At 52.7% G+C, this 18,321-nt stretch overlaps 1 protein-coding gene and 2 pseudogenes across 1 annotated transcript; 1 reads left to right on the top strand and 2 right to left on the bottom strand.

Moving 5' to 3' along the window:
* Positions 1-1,989: 1,989 nt before the first annotated feature.
* LOC136472758 (UMP-CMP kinase 4-like) lies at positions 1,990-11,551 on the top strand (annotated as a pseudogene).
* Positions 6,161-7,486, bottom strand: LOC136469482 (uncharacterized). The gene has a single exon (XM_066467663.1). It carries the CDS (start codon positions 7,484-7,486, stop codon positions 6,161-6,163), a length of 1,326 nt encoding a protein of 441 aa, XP_066323760.1.
* Positions 11,552-14,235: 2,684 nt separating the features above from the next.
* Positions 14,236-15,697, bottom strand: LOC136472757 (dof zinc finger protein MNB1A-like; annotated as a pseudogene).
* Positions 15,698-18,321: the final 2,624 nt, after the last annotated feature.

Here is an 18,321-nt window from a genome sequence, read left to right as displayed (position 1 = left end):
GCATGTATGGGGAGGAGGGAAGGCACCAGTGCATCGGATCTGATTATGTGGAGACAAAGAATTAGAAGAGAGCTTTTAGAGCAATTCCAGTCACATTGCTATTTCAGACTTCTACTCTTCAGAATAGCAAGCCTCTTGTTCAGATTGGCTCTCTAGTCTATCCCTTCCGGCAGATCAGCAACGCCCCTCGTCTCGATCCACAGGAAGCGGCAAAAAGGAAGAGGAGCGGGAAGCACACCTATGGTGGGGGGCGCAGGAAGAAGCAAGAAGCAGTCCTTGCACGAGAAAGAGCACGGCCGCCGTGCGCCATGTGCTCGGAATGCTACTTCGGGGGGACAGATGTGGCAAGCGAAAAGGGATGGGATAACAAGGCAAGAAGAGAAGCAGGCTCAACAAAGAGAGATTTCTTCTTTTGAACATGAACAAAGAGAGATTTCGTTAGTTTGACATTCAATCTATGCGATTTAATATTCAATCATGTGCCATTTAAAATTTAACACTAGGTATGTGAATTTCTTCACTTCAAAGGCTATGTCTCTTCTCTTTTTTTTTTCTTTCAGAATTTAATTAACGTTATATATGTGAATTTCTTCACGTTAAAAGTTATACTCTATCCGTTCTAATTTATAGTGAAAGTCCGGCTCGACGCTTCGTCAGTGTTGACTATGACAGCACCTTCGGGCTGATTGGGACATCGCTGAGGGCCTCCTTCCTTGTCTCGAGCTTCTCCCGGTGAAGACCATGTTTACTTAGGGCCAGTTTGGTTGCCGAAAAATTTGGCAAAACACTACTGTAGCGTTTTCGTTGTTATTTAGTAATTAGTGTCCAATCATAGTCTAATGAGGCTTAAAAGATTCGTCTCATAGATTTCGTCTAAACTGTGTAATTAGTTTTATTTTTTATTTATATTTAATGCTTCATGCATGTGTTTAAAGATTTGATGTGACAAGGAATCTTGAAAAATTTAGCATTTTGAGAGGGAACTAAACAGGGCCTTAGTGGACAAATGACTACAAACATGCTTGGTCTAGTTACCTATTAGGAGTTGTCTGTTATTGGAGATCGCCCTTAGCTTAGGTGCACTCTTCATGTGCGGCAAGACATATTCCTTTGTGTTGCTATCTCTTGCTTCACAATGATCATTTGGCGCTCGTGGATTGGATGTGTCATGTGAGGTCTGAGCTCCTTCGTAGTTGGGATGCAACGAGACTTGGCAACGATGACAAATTAGTTGCTTAGGTGGAGGTTTGGCGAACTAGGGTAGGTTGAGGTTCACTAATGGAATTCGAAGCTGCTTTTTGCTTTCACAAGGAGCTCAACAATGATAACCATCGGCGGACTTCGCCGGTGTGTTCTTGATCAACCTGTCATGATAATGATTAGGCTGTGGAGCCTGCTCTTATGGAGTCGAAGATGCTGAGGCATGACGAAGCTCGACGACGACGACATGTGTTAGGTTTTTCTTAGGTGTGTTAGTGGAGCCATTTATGTGTAGGTGCTGGTGTCTTGATGACTCTAGGTAAAGGTCCGTTATGAAAAGTTGAAGTTGCTTTGTCGCTTTTGCATTAAAGCTAGGCAGCGATGATGCATGATGACCTTCTTGTGTGTTTCTCATTAAGTGCTAGTGGCTCAACTGTTGCGTGGATACGTTTTGTATTGACTTATATTCTTCTTAATTGATGTAAAAAAAAAAGGGAGTGTGAGCCTTTCTTGCGCGCCCGGTGTATTGTGTACATGGTGACTTCGGGGTTGTTTGGTACGACTTTTAGCCGGTTTAACAAAAGTTGTTTTTAACTTCTCCTGTAAATAGGCTATGATGAAACAACTTCCTTGTAAAAGTTGTTTTTTTTAGATTCGCTCACAAGCACAATTTTGCAGGTGAAGCTCAAAATACTAGTTTTTTTCACCTCTCTGCTATTTTCTAATGAAGCTGCTTTATAAAATCAAAGTAACAAAACTGATTCGCTAGAGCCACGCACTCGCGTGAGAGGAGCCAGGGACCCGAATCGGCTTCTGCTGTTCTGCATGTGCTCTCCCCGGCTACTGTACGTCTGTACCCCCGCCTCCACAGAAAAGCCGCCCGCCCGCATCCCCTTCTCCCGCGCACGGGCACGGCGCACCCATCACCTTCACCTCGCTCACCGGCTCGCTGTCTCCGGCCCGAGGTGAGCATCCGTGCACTCGACATCCATGCTGATCGCTACTCGCGCCTTGGGTTCATTTGGTCCGCTCCGATTGGGTCCGGCGGCTGTCAATTTGATCTCTCAGCTGGAATGGATCCATCGGAGGTTTAGGTCAGGCTAGGGCGCGGATCTGAAGATGTGTGATCATGGGATTGTGCGTTTGGACCCGGATCTGGGGGTGATTGGTTGGTTAGTTGCAGCCTCCTGAGACCGTGGGATTTTTTTTCCTACTTCCAGGAGGTAGGGGCGGGCCACGTGTTCTAGTTGTGAGCTTGTGATCCCTTGTCGCGTCTCATTTGCTTGGAGCCATTTAGTGGCCAATTGTCTCAGTAATCATAAATAAAATTGGAGCCAGACCAGGGTAGTTCTAGTTCGAGCCAAACTGTTGCTATACTTGTGATTCTTTATTTTGCTATATAATAAATTGGATCAATACAGCTGTCCTTGTGCCTGCTTGTCTCCAAATTCCAGAATAACAAAGCAATGAAAACGTATCAGTTCTTATAAGCCGTGGCCCGTGGCCCTTTACAGGCCTTAATGTATATCCTTTTATAGAGGGAATTAGGTGTCCCAACTCCTAATTATAATAACATCGCCTTGTCAAGGGCGTTCGTGCCCAAGGACGCCGGACCTCGACTACGAAGCTCGTAGTCACGGTCCGTGGTAGCTGGCGGGGTTATGCCCCCTCGCCGTTCTTCGCTAGTCGGGTTATACCCCCTGGCCGGCGGCTTGAGAAAGATAAAGATTAGATGGGATCAATCTTGCTTAATTCCTCATAGTCCCGGTTACAAGAATAAGTAGCCCACCGGCTAACCAATCACTCCTAGGATTAAGGAGGTAACAAGGAAACTTAGCAAAAGGGAAACTAATCTTATCACTTCCTAAACTTAGCCACTTTCGGTGGCCAGATCCTGCATGCTCTCGGGCTGCTCCTGCATGCGCTCGGCGTGCTCCGCGGCGCGACGGATGTCCCGAGCCCGGCGGCGCCTGCTGTACGCTAGGCCCCACATGACATCTCTCCCCGCCTCAAGAGGTAGCTCGTCCTCGAGCTGGAACGCCGGAAACCTGGCCGCGAAAGAGTCGACGTCTTCCCATGTGGCTGAGGCAGGGGACTGGTCCTTCCACTGGATGAGAACCTGGCGCACACCCCGAGCGACCCTTGTCTTGACGGCGCGTTCGGGCTCCGGGGTGACCGCGCCATGGTGAAGGGCCGGCAGGGCTGGCGGTGCCTCGGGTGGAACTCCGTGGAACTTCTTGAGGACTCCGACGTGGAAGACGTCGTGGATGCGGGCACAGGCGGGCAGCTCCAGGCGGACAGCGACGGTGTTGATGAGCTCCGCCACTCGGTAGGGTCCATAGTCCCTGGGCTTCAGCTTGCCGGCGGACTCCCTGGCCAGCGACGCCGGCGAACGGTGGCGGAGGCGGAGCAGCACCCAGTCGCCCACCTGATAGGTGATGGCGCGGTGCGCCTTGTCGTAGTGCTTCTTCTGGACCGCCTGTGCCTGCTCCAGGCGATGCTGAACGTCGGCCAGGAACTCCTCCCGTTCCTCCATCGTGCGGGCAACAGCTGCCACGCCTGTTTCCCCCGGCTCATAGGAGCGGATGGAGGGAGGGTCTCGGCCGTAGACAATCCGGAACGGTGTGTCGTGGAGGGAGGTCTGGTAGGCGGTGTTGAAGACATACTCCGCCCATGGAAGCCACTGGAGCCTCTGGCGGGGACGATCACCGGTGAGGCACCGCAGGTACATGATGATGACGCGGTTGGCAGACTCAGACTGCCCATCAGACTGCGGGTGGAAAGCCGACGTCATGTGGAGCTTGGTGCCCATCAGCCGCATGAGCTCACGCCAAAACTTGGAGGTGAACACGGCGTCGCGGTCGGACACCATGGACTACGGAACGCCGTGCAGGCGAACGATCTCGGCAAAGAAAGCCTGGGCCACGGACTCCGCCGAGTACGGATGTGCGAGCGGAATGAAATGGCAGTACTTGCTGAATCTGTCCACCACCGTCAAGATGACGGACTTGCCGTGAACACGAGGCAGGGCTTCGATGAAGTCGAGCGCCACATCCGTCCAGATGCCCTGGGGAACCGGTAGAGGAAGTAGGAGGCCCGCTGGATGGAGGTGTTCCGACTTATGGCGCTGGCACGTCTCACACGCCCGCACATAGTCCTGGACGACCTGCTTCATATGAGGAAAATGAAAATCACGTCGAAGCCGGTGTATGGTGCGCTGGACACCCTCGTGCCCCTCCTCGTGGATGGCCGCCAGCAGCTCCTGGAGCAACGCCGAGGCTGGTGGCACGTAGAGGCGGCCGGCGTAGTGGATCAGGTCGTCGATGACCGCCCATGGCGCCCGTCGGGTACCAGCCTGGACCGCCTCCCGGACGGCGACGAGTGCGGGGTCGGCGATTTGTGCTTGGCGGAGGCGGTCGAGGACGTCGAAGCGAGGCGCCGAGAGGACCATAACGGACCCGTCTTCCGGGGTGTCGCGGCGGGACAGCGCGTCCGCCACCACATTAGACGCCCCGGGCTTGTACTCGACGGTGAAATCGAAGCCCAAGAGCTTTCCCACCCAGTGATGCTGCGGGATGGTCGCCAGTCGCTGGTCCAGCAGGTACTTGAGGCTGTAATGGTCCGTTTTGACGACGAACCGGCGGCCCCAAAGGTACGGCCTCCAGTGTCGGACCGCGTGGACGAGGCCGATAAGCTCCCGCTCGTACGCCGCCAAGGTTCGGTGCCGAGGAGCGACAGCCCGGCTGAAGAACGCGATGGAGTGGCCCTCTTGGACCAACACCGCGCCGAAGCCATGGGAGGAGGCATCGCACTCCACCACGAAGAGCTTGGAGAAGTCCGGCATGGCGAGGACAGGGGCCGAGGTGACCGCTGCCTTGAGTGCTGAGAAGGCCGCTGCGGCAGCCTCAGTCCAGGAGAAGCCGTCCTTCTTTAGCAGCGCGGTCAGCGGGGCAGCCACTGTGCCGTAGTTGTGGACGAACTTCCGATAGTACCCGGCCAGGCCGAGGAAACCTCGCACTGCCCGGGCCGAGCGAGGCGTGGGCCACTCCCTGATGGCCTGGACCTTGGCGGGATCCATGGCGACGCCGGCCGCCGAGATGACGTGGCCGAGGTAGGCGACCGATGCCGCGGCGAACGCACACTTGGTGCGCTTGAGGAAGAGCTGGTGCCGACGAAGCTCCTCCAGGACGGCGCGGATGTGGCGAAGATGATCAGCCCAACTCCGGCTGTAGATCAAAATGTCGTCAAAGAACACAAGTACAAACCGGCGGAGAAACGGGCGAAGCACATCGTTCATCAATGCCTGGAACGTGGCCGGGGCGTTGCACAGCCCAAACGGCATGACCAGGAACTCGTACAGCCCGTCGTGTGTACGGAATGCCGTCTTGTGGACGTCCTCCGGCCGCATCCGGACCTGATGGTAGCCCGAGCGCAGGTCCAACTTGGTGAAGAACTTCGCGCCGTGCAGCTCGTCGAGGAGTTCGTCCACCACCGGGATGGGAAAGGCGTCCTTGACGGTGAGCGCGTTCAGCGCCCTGTAGTCGACGCAGAAACGCCAGGACCCGTCCGGCTTCTTGACGAGGAGGACCGGCGAGGAGAACGCCGAGTCGCTGCGACGGACGATGCCCTGCTCCATCATGGTTGCGCACTGATGTTCAAGTTCATCCTTGTGTGCCGCCGGGTACCGGTACGGTCAGACGGCCACTGGTAGAGCGCCGGGCTTGAGGACAATACGATGGTCGCGGGTGCGCTGAGGTGGCAGCCCACGTGGCTCGGCGAAGACGTCCTCCAATGTACTGAGCAGAGCCTCGAGGAACGGCTCTCTGGCCGGCTGAAGGGAAAGGACCGGCGCTGAAGGCACCGTGGTCGCGCACAGGCCCGGGCTGGCTTGGTCGCTGGTCCCTGTCCAGCAGATGGTCCGGCCATCGCGCTGGAACTGCATGGTGCGCGCTGCAATGTCCTAGATGATGGGCCCCAGCGTGCCGAGCCACTGGGTTCCGAGGACGAGGTCGAAGCCCGCCAGCGGCATGACGAAGAGGTCGACGTGGAACGTCGTGCCGTCGACGGAGACCGGAGCGTTGCAGATGACCCCCGGGCAGGCGATCTTTTCACCGTTGGCCACCGTAGCGGTGAGCCGTGGACGAGGCTGGATGGGCAGCCCGGATCTGTGGGCGGCACGCTCGCCGATGAAGTTATGTGTTGACCCCGTGTCAAGGAGCGCGACCACAGCTGTGGCGCTCAGGGACGCCTGCACCTGCATTGTGTCCCAACTGGGCACACCAGCCACGGCATGCAGGGAGAAGACAGGTGCTGCCATGTCCGTCGCCGCGTCCCCAGCGGGTTCGGCGTCGATCTCCACGCCGTCGATGAAGAAGAGGCGGCGGCAGACTCGGTTGTGGCCGCGGGAGTATGGTTCGTTGCAATTGTAGCAGAGGCCGAGCCGCCGTCTGTCCGCTTGCTCCTCGGCGGACAGGCGCTTGATCGGGTTGGCCCCTCCGCGGACCAGGGGCGCAAGCAGCGCGGGTCGGGGCACCGGTGCCGGTAGCGCGAGCGGCGCCGGGGCCGCGGCGAGTGCCGGCCGTGGAGCCGGGGCTGGCTGCGGCGCACGAGGTGCAGGTTGGGCCGGCGCCTGCTGCAGCCGGTCAATCTCCATCATCTCCACTTGGCGAGCCAGGCTCATGGCCGCCGCCAATGTCGCCGGATGATGAAGCCGAACGGCGTGGCTCAGCGGTGGAAGGAGTCCTCCCATGAAGAGTTGTACGCGCTGGTCCTCCTCCAGGCGTCCGGCTCGGGGTAGAAGTGCCTGGAACCGGTTGGAGTATTCCTCCACGGTGCCCGAGCGTCGGCACTCCGCCAATTCGAAGAGGGGAGCGGCTCGCAAGGGGGGCCCGAACCGCAGATTGAGGAGATCCTTGAAACGTCCCCACGGCGGCGTGCCCTCGTCCTCCTGAAGCTGAATGAACCAGAGTTGTGCAATGTCCTCCAGGTTGTAGGACGCCATCCACACGCGCTCCTCCGCCATGGTGCGCTGTTGGCGAAAATAGGATTCGCACTTGTTGATGAAAAGCATCGGGTCAGACTTGCCGTCGTAACGGGGAAAGTCCAACTTCTGGAACTTGGGGGGTCGATCAAGATCGCGCGGCCCATCGGCGCGGCCGCCGATGCCGTTCTCCGATGACGAAGCCGACTTCTCCTTCATCACGGCCATGTCGGCCTTCATGGAGGAAATCTCCCTCTGGAACGACTTCATCATCTCGCACAGATCGGCAATGGTTGGCTCGGCCATGAATGGCGAGTTGGGGGCGGCGGAAGTGGAAGATGGAGGAGAGGGGGGTGGGCTAGGGTGATTGGTGGCGGCTGTGGAGGTGGTGGGTTGATCGGTGGACTGGGAATGGGAAGAAGAGGATCGGCGGACTCTAGATACCAGGTTGTCAAGGGCGTTCGTGCCCAAGGACGCCGGACCTCGACTATGAAGCTCGTAGTCACGGTCCGTGGTAGCTGGCGGGGTTATGCCCCCTCGCCGTTCTTCGCTGGTCGGGTTATACCCCCTGGCCGGCGGCTTGAGAAAGATAAAGATTAGATGGGATCAATCTTGCTTAATTCCTCATAGTCCCGGTTACAAGAATAAGTAGCCCACCGGCTAACCAATCACTCCTAGGATTAAGGAGGTAACAAGGAAACTTAGCAAAAGGGAAACTAATCTTATCACTTCCTAAACTTAGCCACTTTCGGTGGCCAGATCCTGCATGCTCTCGGGCTGCTCCTGCATGCGCTCGGCGTGCTCCGCGGCGCGACGGATGTCCCGAGCCCGGCGGCGCCTGCTGTACGCTAGGCCCCACATGACACGCCTATACTTGCCTGGTTTCAGCACATAAAAACAATTTCTTTGACTTTCAATGATATGTTTCTTTTTCCACATTTGAGATATGAAAATTTGGACTTCCGTTGTACAAAGCAGCAAATATTTACATATTCCAACTGATCTGCAGAGTAGCTTTGAGCTATGGGCACAGCTGTGGATGCTTCAGCAGTTGTGGCTGAGGAGGTACCTTGGATTTACTTGAAGCTACTGATTGATCACCTACATATTTGATAATCCACTTACTGTCGCGAAGGCCTAGGTTCATTGAGAATGTGGAGCACCTCAATTTTTCAGCATCAAAACATATTTCTTAATTTATTATCCCTTCAGTCCAACATCAGTTCCTTTCTGAGTTTTTTTTTATTTCCTGTTACCTTTACAGTTGTTTCCCTTTAGTCTTGTATCTTTATGCCTAAATTTCAGAATTAGTTACTTTTACTGGAATATATGCATTGTTCTCTTTTCTGGTTCATAACCTGAGATTATTTTTCATATCATCAATATATTTTCTACATGTTGTCTAAGGAAATACCCTCACCTTGTAGAAGTTATGCTATTCATAAGTTATACCTCATCTTAGAAATGTACTCCACACGTTCAGGTCACTGAGAATATGCTGGGTGGCAAGTTACTGTTGTATTCGTTCTAGGTATCTGTTCTATCTTCACTTATTACATTTGCCTATTGCATATCGTACCTCATGGAAGAAAATTAGCTTATACATCTTTGAAAATATAAAATGGGTTCATTAAATATATCTGGTTACATATATGCACTCAAAAGATACGACTTTGTGACACAGGTGGTCCTGGAAGTGGAAAGGGCACACAGTGTACCAATATTGTGGAACACTTTGGATTCACCCATCTTAGAGCCGGAGATCTTTTGCGTGCAGAGATCAAATCTGGCTCGAAGAATGGGTATCTTCCTTTTCCAATCCCTCCATAAGAAAGCTAACTGCATTTTATTTCCTTTTCCTTCTTAACACATTTTTTGAAGTAAAATTATATTAGTCCTGTTGACTCATTTGTTTGACCTCTATATGTTTCTATGTTCTTTATGCACTTTAATGTTCTTCAGAACCATGATTGACGACATGATAAAGGAGGGAAAGATTGTTCCATCAGAAGTAACCATAAAGCTGTTGAAGGAGGCCATGATAAAAAGTGAAAATGACAAATTTCTGATTGATGGATTTCCAAGGAACGAAGAGAATCGTGCTGCGTTCGAGAATGTTGTAAGGTCCTTTCTTTTGTTTGGTTGTACCCAGTTGTAATGATGGATAAAGGGATTATATTTCATTCTTTATTGTATGTTTAAATGAATTTGCTAGACTATTAATTGTTCCTCATTGTTGCAGACAAAAATTTCTCCAGCATTCGTTCTATTCTTTGATTGTGCTGAGGAAGAGATGGAAAGACGTCTTCTGGGGCGCAATCAGGTTTCCTTAATGATCCTTCACTTGTGCATATTTTTAGTCACAAAGTCTTTGTTTCTGATATTTATTGTTCTCTTTGCAGGGAAGAGTTGATGATAACATTGAAACTATCAGGAAAAGGTTCAAAGTTTTTGTTGAATCTAGTTTGCCTGTCATTGAGTACTATAGCTCAAAGGACAAGGTTAAAAAGGTATTAATGGACTTTTATCATTTGAGGGTTACTCCTATTGCAGTCTAATGATGCAAAATGTAGTATTATTATACTATAAATAGAAGCATAGATTGGAATAAGATGCATGCCAACTTAAATATATGAGATTAGAAGGATGATGTTTAGATGGCAAGATAATCTGATGGAGTAGTCTTCCTTACTTCCTTTTGAGTTCATGACCATCATTATATTTTTCACATTTTAATTAATTGCTGGCCCTTCTGTTGGAATTTGCAACCTAGATTGATGCGGCAAAACCAATTCCTGAGGTCTTTGAAGACGTGAAGGCCATTTTTGCCCCATATGCTCCAAAGGTGAGTTATGGGATTTAGTCCTTTTTTTTTTGTCAATTGCACACAGCATTTCTGAATGACTCTTAACTCCTTTTTTGCATCGTGCTGAATCATTTTTTCCTTCTGTGAATGTGTATCTACCAACATGTTATGTAAGGGTGTGAAAAAAATACAGTACATATATTATCAATCTGTTTGCTCATCACATTTTCTTCTTGACTTCTTATCTATCAGGCTGAATAGAGCAATATACAAGGGAGGTCATGGAGGTGATAGACAATGCCATATAACCCTCGACCTAAATAATTTCATTTGTTTCTTGGCGCCGTGGGATTCTCATATAGTCTTCATTATCTTTTGCAGGCACCGAACAAGTGTGACTACATATCTTTGATTATGAACCTGTTTAATATAGAAGAAAAGTTGTAGCTCAAATGAGCTACCAGCATATATCAGTAGGCAATTCGATTTGTTATCAGCAATAAGTAGATCTGAGTCCCTGTGTTCCTGCTAGAGTAGCATTTTACCAATGTGGCAATGTGGTCAAACCTTGTGGCTTGTGTCCTCCCACCTGCTATCTGGTGGCATTACCGAAAGTAGAACTGCTGTCATATTCTTTATAAGTGATTGTTTATTCTTGTAGACAACATTGTACTCAACCTTTGTATGATCACTTGGTGCCCTCGTGTCAGAAATTAGATAGTATCTACAGGCCTATGTAGATGCTCCTGATCTGATTGGGAGGAATAGCATACAATATGATTCTTGCAGTCGTGCTTGAAATATTGAAGGTCAAGGGCCAGGCTTGTGTGACTATGGGCTATCTGTAGTAATTCTGTTACTTTAGTCCTGAGGTTAACACATTCCTCAGGTTTATGAAGGTATTTTACAAGCTTGTGAACCATTTGTGAGCTGATTGGAGCATTTTGTCAAAAAAAAAATGCATAGCCATGTACTATCAATGTAAGAAGACCAAACTGATTCTGAGGAAAACAAGCAGCGGCCTCTAGTTTAATACCACGAATGTGACTTTTGTACTGCCTCTTTGATCACCTGCGTTGCTTGTAATCAGGTTGGCTGCCCAACTGTAAGCAAGAAACAGGAAACTTGGTAGGATCTTTTGTTCTACATTGCAACCCCATAGAAGTGACGGCGTCTATGCCTTTGTTTGCTGCATGTAAGGTTTCAGTGATTACCTAATTGGGAGCTCGGAACATTTCAGAGTATCTGCATCCCGTGATGAGGGTGATACATCTAACTGACAATTTTGTTCTAGTCCCTGCTGAGCTGTGATCTGGGCATAGCAATATCTCCTTGCTTCCATAGTGAGATTCTCAACTTATTTTTGTACGAGCATGCACCTTTCACTAGGTCATCTATGGCATCATTCGTTCAGGTATAATAGCACATGAAGATACATGCTGTTGAAGCATCTGTCAGACCAGGCATACTACTATGCAAATGAATTGTCTTCAAAATGCATGGTGGACAATCAATGTGATGTTTTTTCTCTCTCTCTACTATAATGCAAGGTAGAGCTGCTGCCATTTTTCTTCTAATCTAAAAAAAACTGAGTTTACCAAGTTTTTTTAATGAATATAAATATATGAAGGGTTGTTTGGATCACAGCTCCAAGGATTTGAAATCGAACGCAGGAACCAAACAGCCCCAATCTGCTTCATCTGTATCCTGTGCTGACTGAAAGTATTGTCATCTACTCTCATGGCTGTCTTCTGAACAGTGCTTGGTGTGTGGAAACCAGCTAGCTCGGTCTCATTTGCAGGCACGCATGAGGCCCCATTGTATGTACACTGCAGCCTGTGGTTTTATTTGTCTGACTCCAATCAAATCTGCTTATACTGGCCGCGATGCTGATGTTTTTTTTTCTTCGCGATGCTGGTCTTGTGCTCTGCAGTTATCTGTGTTCTTGTCATGGCAACTTGCCTCATTTGCAGGTACTCCTACGTGGTTAGATGGCCTTCCCTGGATGAGGATGATAGCTGTTGCTGTCTCTTTTCTTCTTCTTTGTATGGTGTCAATTTAGTTACCGGTGAGTGTACTACTAGCAAGGATACCACCATTTGTATTCTGACCACTGCTTTGATTTGTTCCACATTCCTATGTTTGGTTGCTTCCCTGGCTGTGCAAGAAAGAATAGAAAGACGCACACCGCCACACCCCCAGCAGCCACCAGTTTCAGTTCGGCAACGCCACAAGGCTATATACTACGCTTCGTCGTGTGCTGTCGTCTGTTGTGTTCATGCCCAATGAGTGGCGTTATTATATTAAGCTTTATGCCCCGACCTTGGTATCCATCAACGGTCAACCTCTACTACTTAGACCTTGTTCAGTTTCAGGAATTTCGATTTGGGGTACTGTAGCATGTTCGTTTTTATTTGGCAAATAGTGTTCAAACATGGACTAATTAGGCTCAAAACGTTCGTCTCGCAATTTTCCACCAAACTGTGTAATTAGTTTTTCTTTTCGTCTACATTTAATGCTCTATGCACGAACCGTAAACATTCGATGTGACAGGTACTGTAGCAACTTTTTTTTTTTTTTGAAGTTGGGCTTATTTCCGAACCACTCCACGTCCCATTCTTGCAGAGCAGAACACGCGCGTACAGAGTACATGGTCGTGGCCCTGGCCGCCCTGCCGAACCGCCGTATCTGTCTACCGACTACCGGTACGGACATGACAGACGGGGAGGGATTAGCATTTAGCAATAGCAACCGACCAGGGCCATGGCCATGGCCATGCAATGCGTAACTAACTGCCGCCCGCAGCGACTGACCATGCCTCGCCGTCGCCAACCAACCGCGCTTGGCGCAACGGCCTTGTAGAGCAGCAGTAGGTGACCGTGACGACGCCGACGACGGGGTCTTGTTTGGAGGCACGCGATGCTAGAGAGAGTAGCTTAAGTGCTTAACAAATAAGAATCCCGTAGTTGAGTGGTAGTAATAACAGGTTTATAAACTCCTTATATTACACAAAGCCGAACGCGCAGTAATCCGCGGCGTAAACGTGGCCTCCGCGTCGCGAACGTCCGGCGAACCACTCCGCCGGCAAACGGAGTAGAGTGCCTGACAGCAGCCGCTGATGCTGCCTGCCGACAGCACGCACGCGCGACGTGCCCCCACCCAACCCACGCACGAGGCCACACGACCCATGCCGACCGCCGACGCGACGCGACGCGGCCGGGTGCGCTCCCCTCCCCGCCGCTCTGATGGCTGATGGCTGATCTGACCTCCGTCCGATGCGACAGCGGCCCACCACAACACAAGGCACCACACAACCCCCGTCGCGGTCGCGGGGTCAGTCGTCGTCAAGACGCCTCAGCCTCACGGGGAGGCGGGCGTCGGCCCGTTGCCCGTTGCCCCTTCCTTGGCAGGCGGATGGCGGACGGCGACGTGCAACCGAAACAGCAGGCCGCGCCCCCGACGCAAACCACTTGGCCACTGGGTGTGGTCTGCGTGTGGGCGTACGTGTACTTGCTGCTCCAAGATCATCAAAGTGGTTGAGCCGCCGAGCTCGGCCGGCGTCGGCGCCAACCAAGCCCAATGCCCCAATCCCTGCTCTGCACCGCACCGCACCGCACGCAATGATTCCAGCCTGGGACCGCCGGCGCACTGGCGCCAGGGCATCGGCGGAGGCGAATGATGATGGGATGCCTGCGACTGCGAGAACCGGATGCCCCTGCCGCGCGGCGTCGCCCGGTGGACGCCGGACGCGCCACGGTCTACACCGCACAGCTCGGAATCACGACGAATCCACCTGCACTGGACTGGATGGAGGCTGGATCGGATGCGAATGCGATGCGAGCCTCACGGCGACGTCGAGCACCGCGCGCGGTCCACGGGGGTATCGATGCTGATAAGAATATACTACGTCCTTGTTCCCTTCCGACGGCTGCAACCGATCGCCCGGAGAATCGTCTCGTCGAGACGCTGTTGCATTGCAGCAGACATCCCCTCCCCTCCCCTCCCCTCCCCTCGTCGGCCTAACCAGCCGTCTCACTGGACTCGTAGTGTGCCTGCCGATGAGCACCATCCATGGCCATGACCACCACCCTCGCTATCGCCGGCGGATGCATATTGATGATGGCAACGACGGCATGGATGAAGATGAGAGACCAACAAGAACAACAACACATGAGTGCTAGCTCATGAGAGCCGAGAAAATTCGAGTTTATATTGTTTTGCCATAAAATTGACCAAACAAAAAAAATCATGACAAACAAAGCTCAGTCTAGTTCATACAGACAGACGATGAAACGACCCCATATCAGAGTAGAAATGAAGCTGTTGATGATGAGTTAGCCATAGCCATCTGATGAGTTGATGAGTAAAACTAAAATCATACGGAGGCCACTAGTTGACCTTCTCAGAAGCTAAAAATCAAGGTCGTCGTCGTCGTCGTCGTCACGATCTCTCACGTCACACATAGTAGAAATTTACTATCATCATCATACCATATCCTTATACCCCAACAAAAGCAAGAAGAACCATGCCGTCAACTCGTCATGTACCACCACTAAATTAATTTAAAACTGCAACAGGAGGATGAAGAGAAGAGAAGCACTCCATTTCCTTGCACGGATCAGGTTCCAGTCAGGCAGGTCGGCCGCAAAACCCACACCTGAGCTGAGCAGAGCAGGAGGACGCCTCGGCGCCGCGACCGTGTCACTGTCACGGGAGGTTGAGGAAGAGGCTGGCGGGGTCGGTGTCGGCGAACCCGGCGCTGGGCCAGCACGTACCGAGGTCGAACGCCGCGGGCCACACGAACGAGTCGTCCTCCAGCACCGCCTTCCCGGCTGCGGAGGGGAAGTCGGAGAGCCCGAGCCCGAGCGCGACGGCCTCCTCCGCCCCGGGCTGCAGCAGCAGGTGCGTCAGGGAGTCGGAGTCCTCCTCCACAGCGGGGGCCGCCGCCGCAGCAGTCTCCGTGGTGATCTCGCTCGCGCCGTCGGTGGTGGTGGTCGTCTTGGCGGAGTCAGCGGCGGCGACGGGGTTGGTGGCAGCACTGGCGTCTGCGGCGGCGGCGGGTTCCGGGGCCGGCGCCACGACGCGTCGCTTCTTGCTGGCGGGCTTCTTCTTGGGCGGCTTGTTGTTGGGGTCTGCTGCGGCCGCGTAGGACGACGTCGACGAGGAGGGCTTCTTGCGGGTGCCTCCTCCGACGGGGACGTTGCGCAGCGTGCCACCCTTGGTCCAGTAGCGGCGGCAGCCCTTGCAGAAGTGGCGCGGCTGGGAGGTGTTGTAGTTGTTGTAGTAGCAGAACTTGGTGTCCCGCGACGCGCACCGCGGGCACGGGTCCCCTCCCTCGACGCCCTCGGCCACCTTGACCGCCCGCGCCTCCTGCACCGGCGCCGGCGCGTACCCCTTGGGCCGGCGGAGGTCGACGCCGGCGAACTGGTGGTGCTGCTGCGCCGGCCGGCGGCCGGGCTCGGCCGACGCTTCCTGCATGCGCGACGGCGCCGTCGTGCCTGGCTGCGATGCGCGCGGGCCCGGGGCGTATAGAGAGAAGGCGAGGGGGAGCGGAGGGAGCGCAGCGGGCGACGAACTGCGAGATACGAGAGGGGAGTTGAAGGCAGGGGGGTGGTTGCCGCCGGGGGTGGCTTTGCCTTCTCTCTTATGGTCGCGGTCGCCGTTACGGAGGATGGCGACGTGCTCACGCCATCCATCCGTTGCCACTTGCCAGGACGCGGGTGGGTCCCACGTAGCAGGCAGGGAGGGGCGGAAGCCCACGCCGCGTGACGTGAGGGGGGCGGCGCGCTGCTGCCTGCTGCGAATCGACGCGACCTCCCGTGGGCCCGCCGCGTCAGCGCTAGTGGCCAACCCAGCCAGCCCCGTACAGCAGCAGGCGGCCCATCGGTTTGACGGGACCCCCGGCCGGGCGATGGCGATGGCGACGGGACCCTCGGCCGGCCGCCGTGCCGTACGGGCGCGCGGACTCTAGCGCGGTCGCCCGGCGACAGCGGCCGGACGCCCGCCCCCGGCTGTGCCGCGTGACGAGTGACGACGTGTCGGCGCGACATAGGCCGATCCGGCTCGTGGCCCGCGTGTCGGGGGCGGCGGCAGCGGGGCTATGCGGCGTGTCGGCCACCAGCGGCTGGGTCGGGTGGTTCTGGGGCGCGCCACGTCAGGCTAGTGGGGGCTACTCCTACTACAAAACATTGGTCTTGGTCGGGAGGGGATGTTCACCCTGTTCATTGGTTGGTTTCAGCCAGCCTAAATCAGCGAGCCAATAGTGTTTTTCTCTCCCAATAAACCAGCACCAGCCAGCTCAAATCAGCCCAGAAACCAACCAGCGAACAGGCACGTTATAGATTGAGTTTAGAAATTAGTATTCGGTAGTGTAGCATTTTTGTTTATATTTGATAATTATTGTTTAATTATGGTTTAATGAGACTCAAAAGATTCGTCTCGTAATTTATAATTAAATTATGTAATTAGTTATTTTTTTAATACTCTATATATGTGTCCAAAGATTTGATGTGATGGAGAGAGAGTAAAAAAACTTGCATCGCGTTGATTAATTACAAAATCAATTACATAGACGGAGGTTAATTTACGAGATGATTTTTAAAGCCTAATTAATCTGTTATTAGCACATATTTACTGTGGCATCGCGTTGTCAAATCATAGACTAATTAGGTTTAAAAGATTCGTCTCACAAATTAGTTATAAATTGTGTAATTAGTTTTATAATTAATCTATATTTAATACTCCATACATCGATTGTACCTTCGATGTAATAGAAATTTTAAGAGGGACAGCACTAACCAAACGGGGCCTAACGTTGCGCGACGCGTTAGGCTAGGCTAAGCAAGGCGTGGGGCCGGGCTCGGTAGTACCGTGCCCACCAGGGGTCCCACTAGTGGAGACGCCTGCGTTGGCTGGTGCCTGCCTAGTGGACTGCCTACTGGCTCGCCGCTCCCCTAGTGCGTGCCTCCTGCGCCGTGGGGCCCAACCACCTGCTCCTGGCAACGGGAAGCCTCTCTGCTCTGTACTCGTACGTAAATTGTTCTCCATGCAATGGAGTAGTAGGATTTGGCCAGCCTCCGCCGGCCGGCGCTGCTCAATCGTCGGAGGACGGAGGTAACGGAGCTGCAAACCGTGTCTCCATGAAAAAAAACTCTGTCTACTCTGTAACCGAGTGTTTCAGAGGCTCTTGACACCCAGAGTGTCAACCGGCTCAAAAACACTTGTAATTGGTCTGGCCATAGAAACACTCGATTCTCATAATCACGTGATCCAAATCAAATGATCAAAATTAAAGCAAACAAATAGATTATATAAAATAAAAAAAATCTCAGATTATTTCTATGAAAACCAAATTGGCACATTTGAAAGGGAAACAAATAAACCATACATACAAAAAAAAAGGAGCCAAAAAAGATCATAGAAGTGTTCAAGTAATCCAAATGACCATTCTCATTTACAAACAACCAATTTACACCAATTAAACATAAAACTTACACCCAAATCAGAATAGTAAAATATGCTACAGCAAGATGCAATCTGCAACTAGGAGCTCGAGGAAGTGGTCGTGGTCGACGAGGACTAGGCTGCAGGCGGCGTACTCCCTGCCGTGGTCACCGCCGGCAACGCGAAGGAGAGGGGAGGAGGAGGAGAGGGGTTGCGGTTACCTGTCCCTGTCAGGCCTCTCCGCGCCCGCGTTGCTCCGGCTGTGCGGGACGGCGCTGGTCCTCCTCTGGTGGGATGGTAGAGCGCAGGGCGCGCGGCGTGGTGGCATCGGGATGGCCGGGCAGCAGGGGTGCACAGCGCCACGTCCGAGGCGAGGTCGACGAGGCGGCGGTGCGGTGGGGGAAGAAGTTGCGGTCAACCAAGGGAGAGGTAGGGCGGATAAGATTGAGGAATCGCGGCACCCTGGGTTCCGCCACCAGTCAGTTGCTGCGTTACCGCGCTTCATCCGTATCGTGTAAGCGTCATCATATGGCTAGGAAAATCGAGTGATGGGACGCTAAGAAACACCCCAGCAAGTGATAGCTTTAGCGAAAAAAAAGACTCCGGCTCCCTGCGTCGTGGAGAAACGTTTCTCCATTTTGTCGTCGTTTGGTGTGCCTCCGCCGTCTGTCGGAGCTAGAGCTGTGTGGCAGAACCGTCCGAAATAGCATATTTACGGAGGTGCTCGTCTTCCATCAGACACTAAGCACCTCGGAAGCAGGCTACAACGAGCGGTGTCTGTTGGGCACACCCCAAGGGAGAACCCGAAAGATCCACATTTTTCCCAAGGATCCAATAATAAGAACGAGTTACAATACCAGTTCATTTCATACATCCGAGTTTCTTAGAAAGT

This window comes from Miscanthus floridulus, chromosome 8 (genome assembly GCF_019320115.1).
Source record: "Miscanthus floridulus cultivar M001 chromosome 8, ASM1932011v1, whole genome shotgun sequence".
Classification (NCBI taxonomy): domain Eukaryota; kingdom Viridiplantae; phylum Streptophyta; class Magnoliopsida; order Poales; family Poaceae; genus Miscanthus; species Miscanthus floridulus.
The sequence above is the reverse complement of the archived record's forward strand: the minus strand, read 5'-3'. Positions and strand labels throughout refer to the sequence as shown.

What these genes read in the sequence shown, in the direction of transcription:
- LOC136469482 (XM_066467663.1), bottom strand. Translation starts at nt 7,486, where the DNA reads ATGGCCGAGCCAACCATTGCCGATCTGTGCGAGATGATGAAGTCGTTC.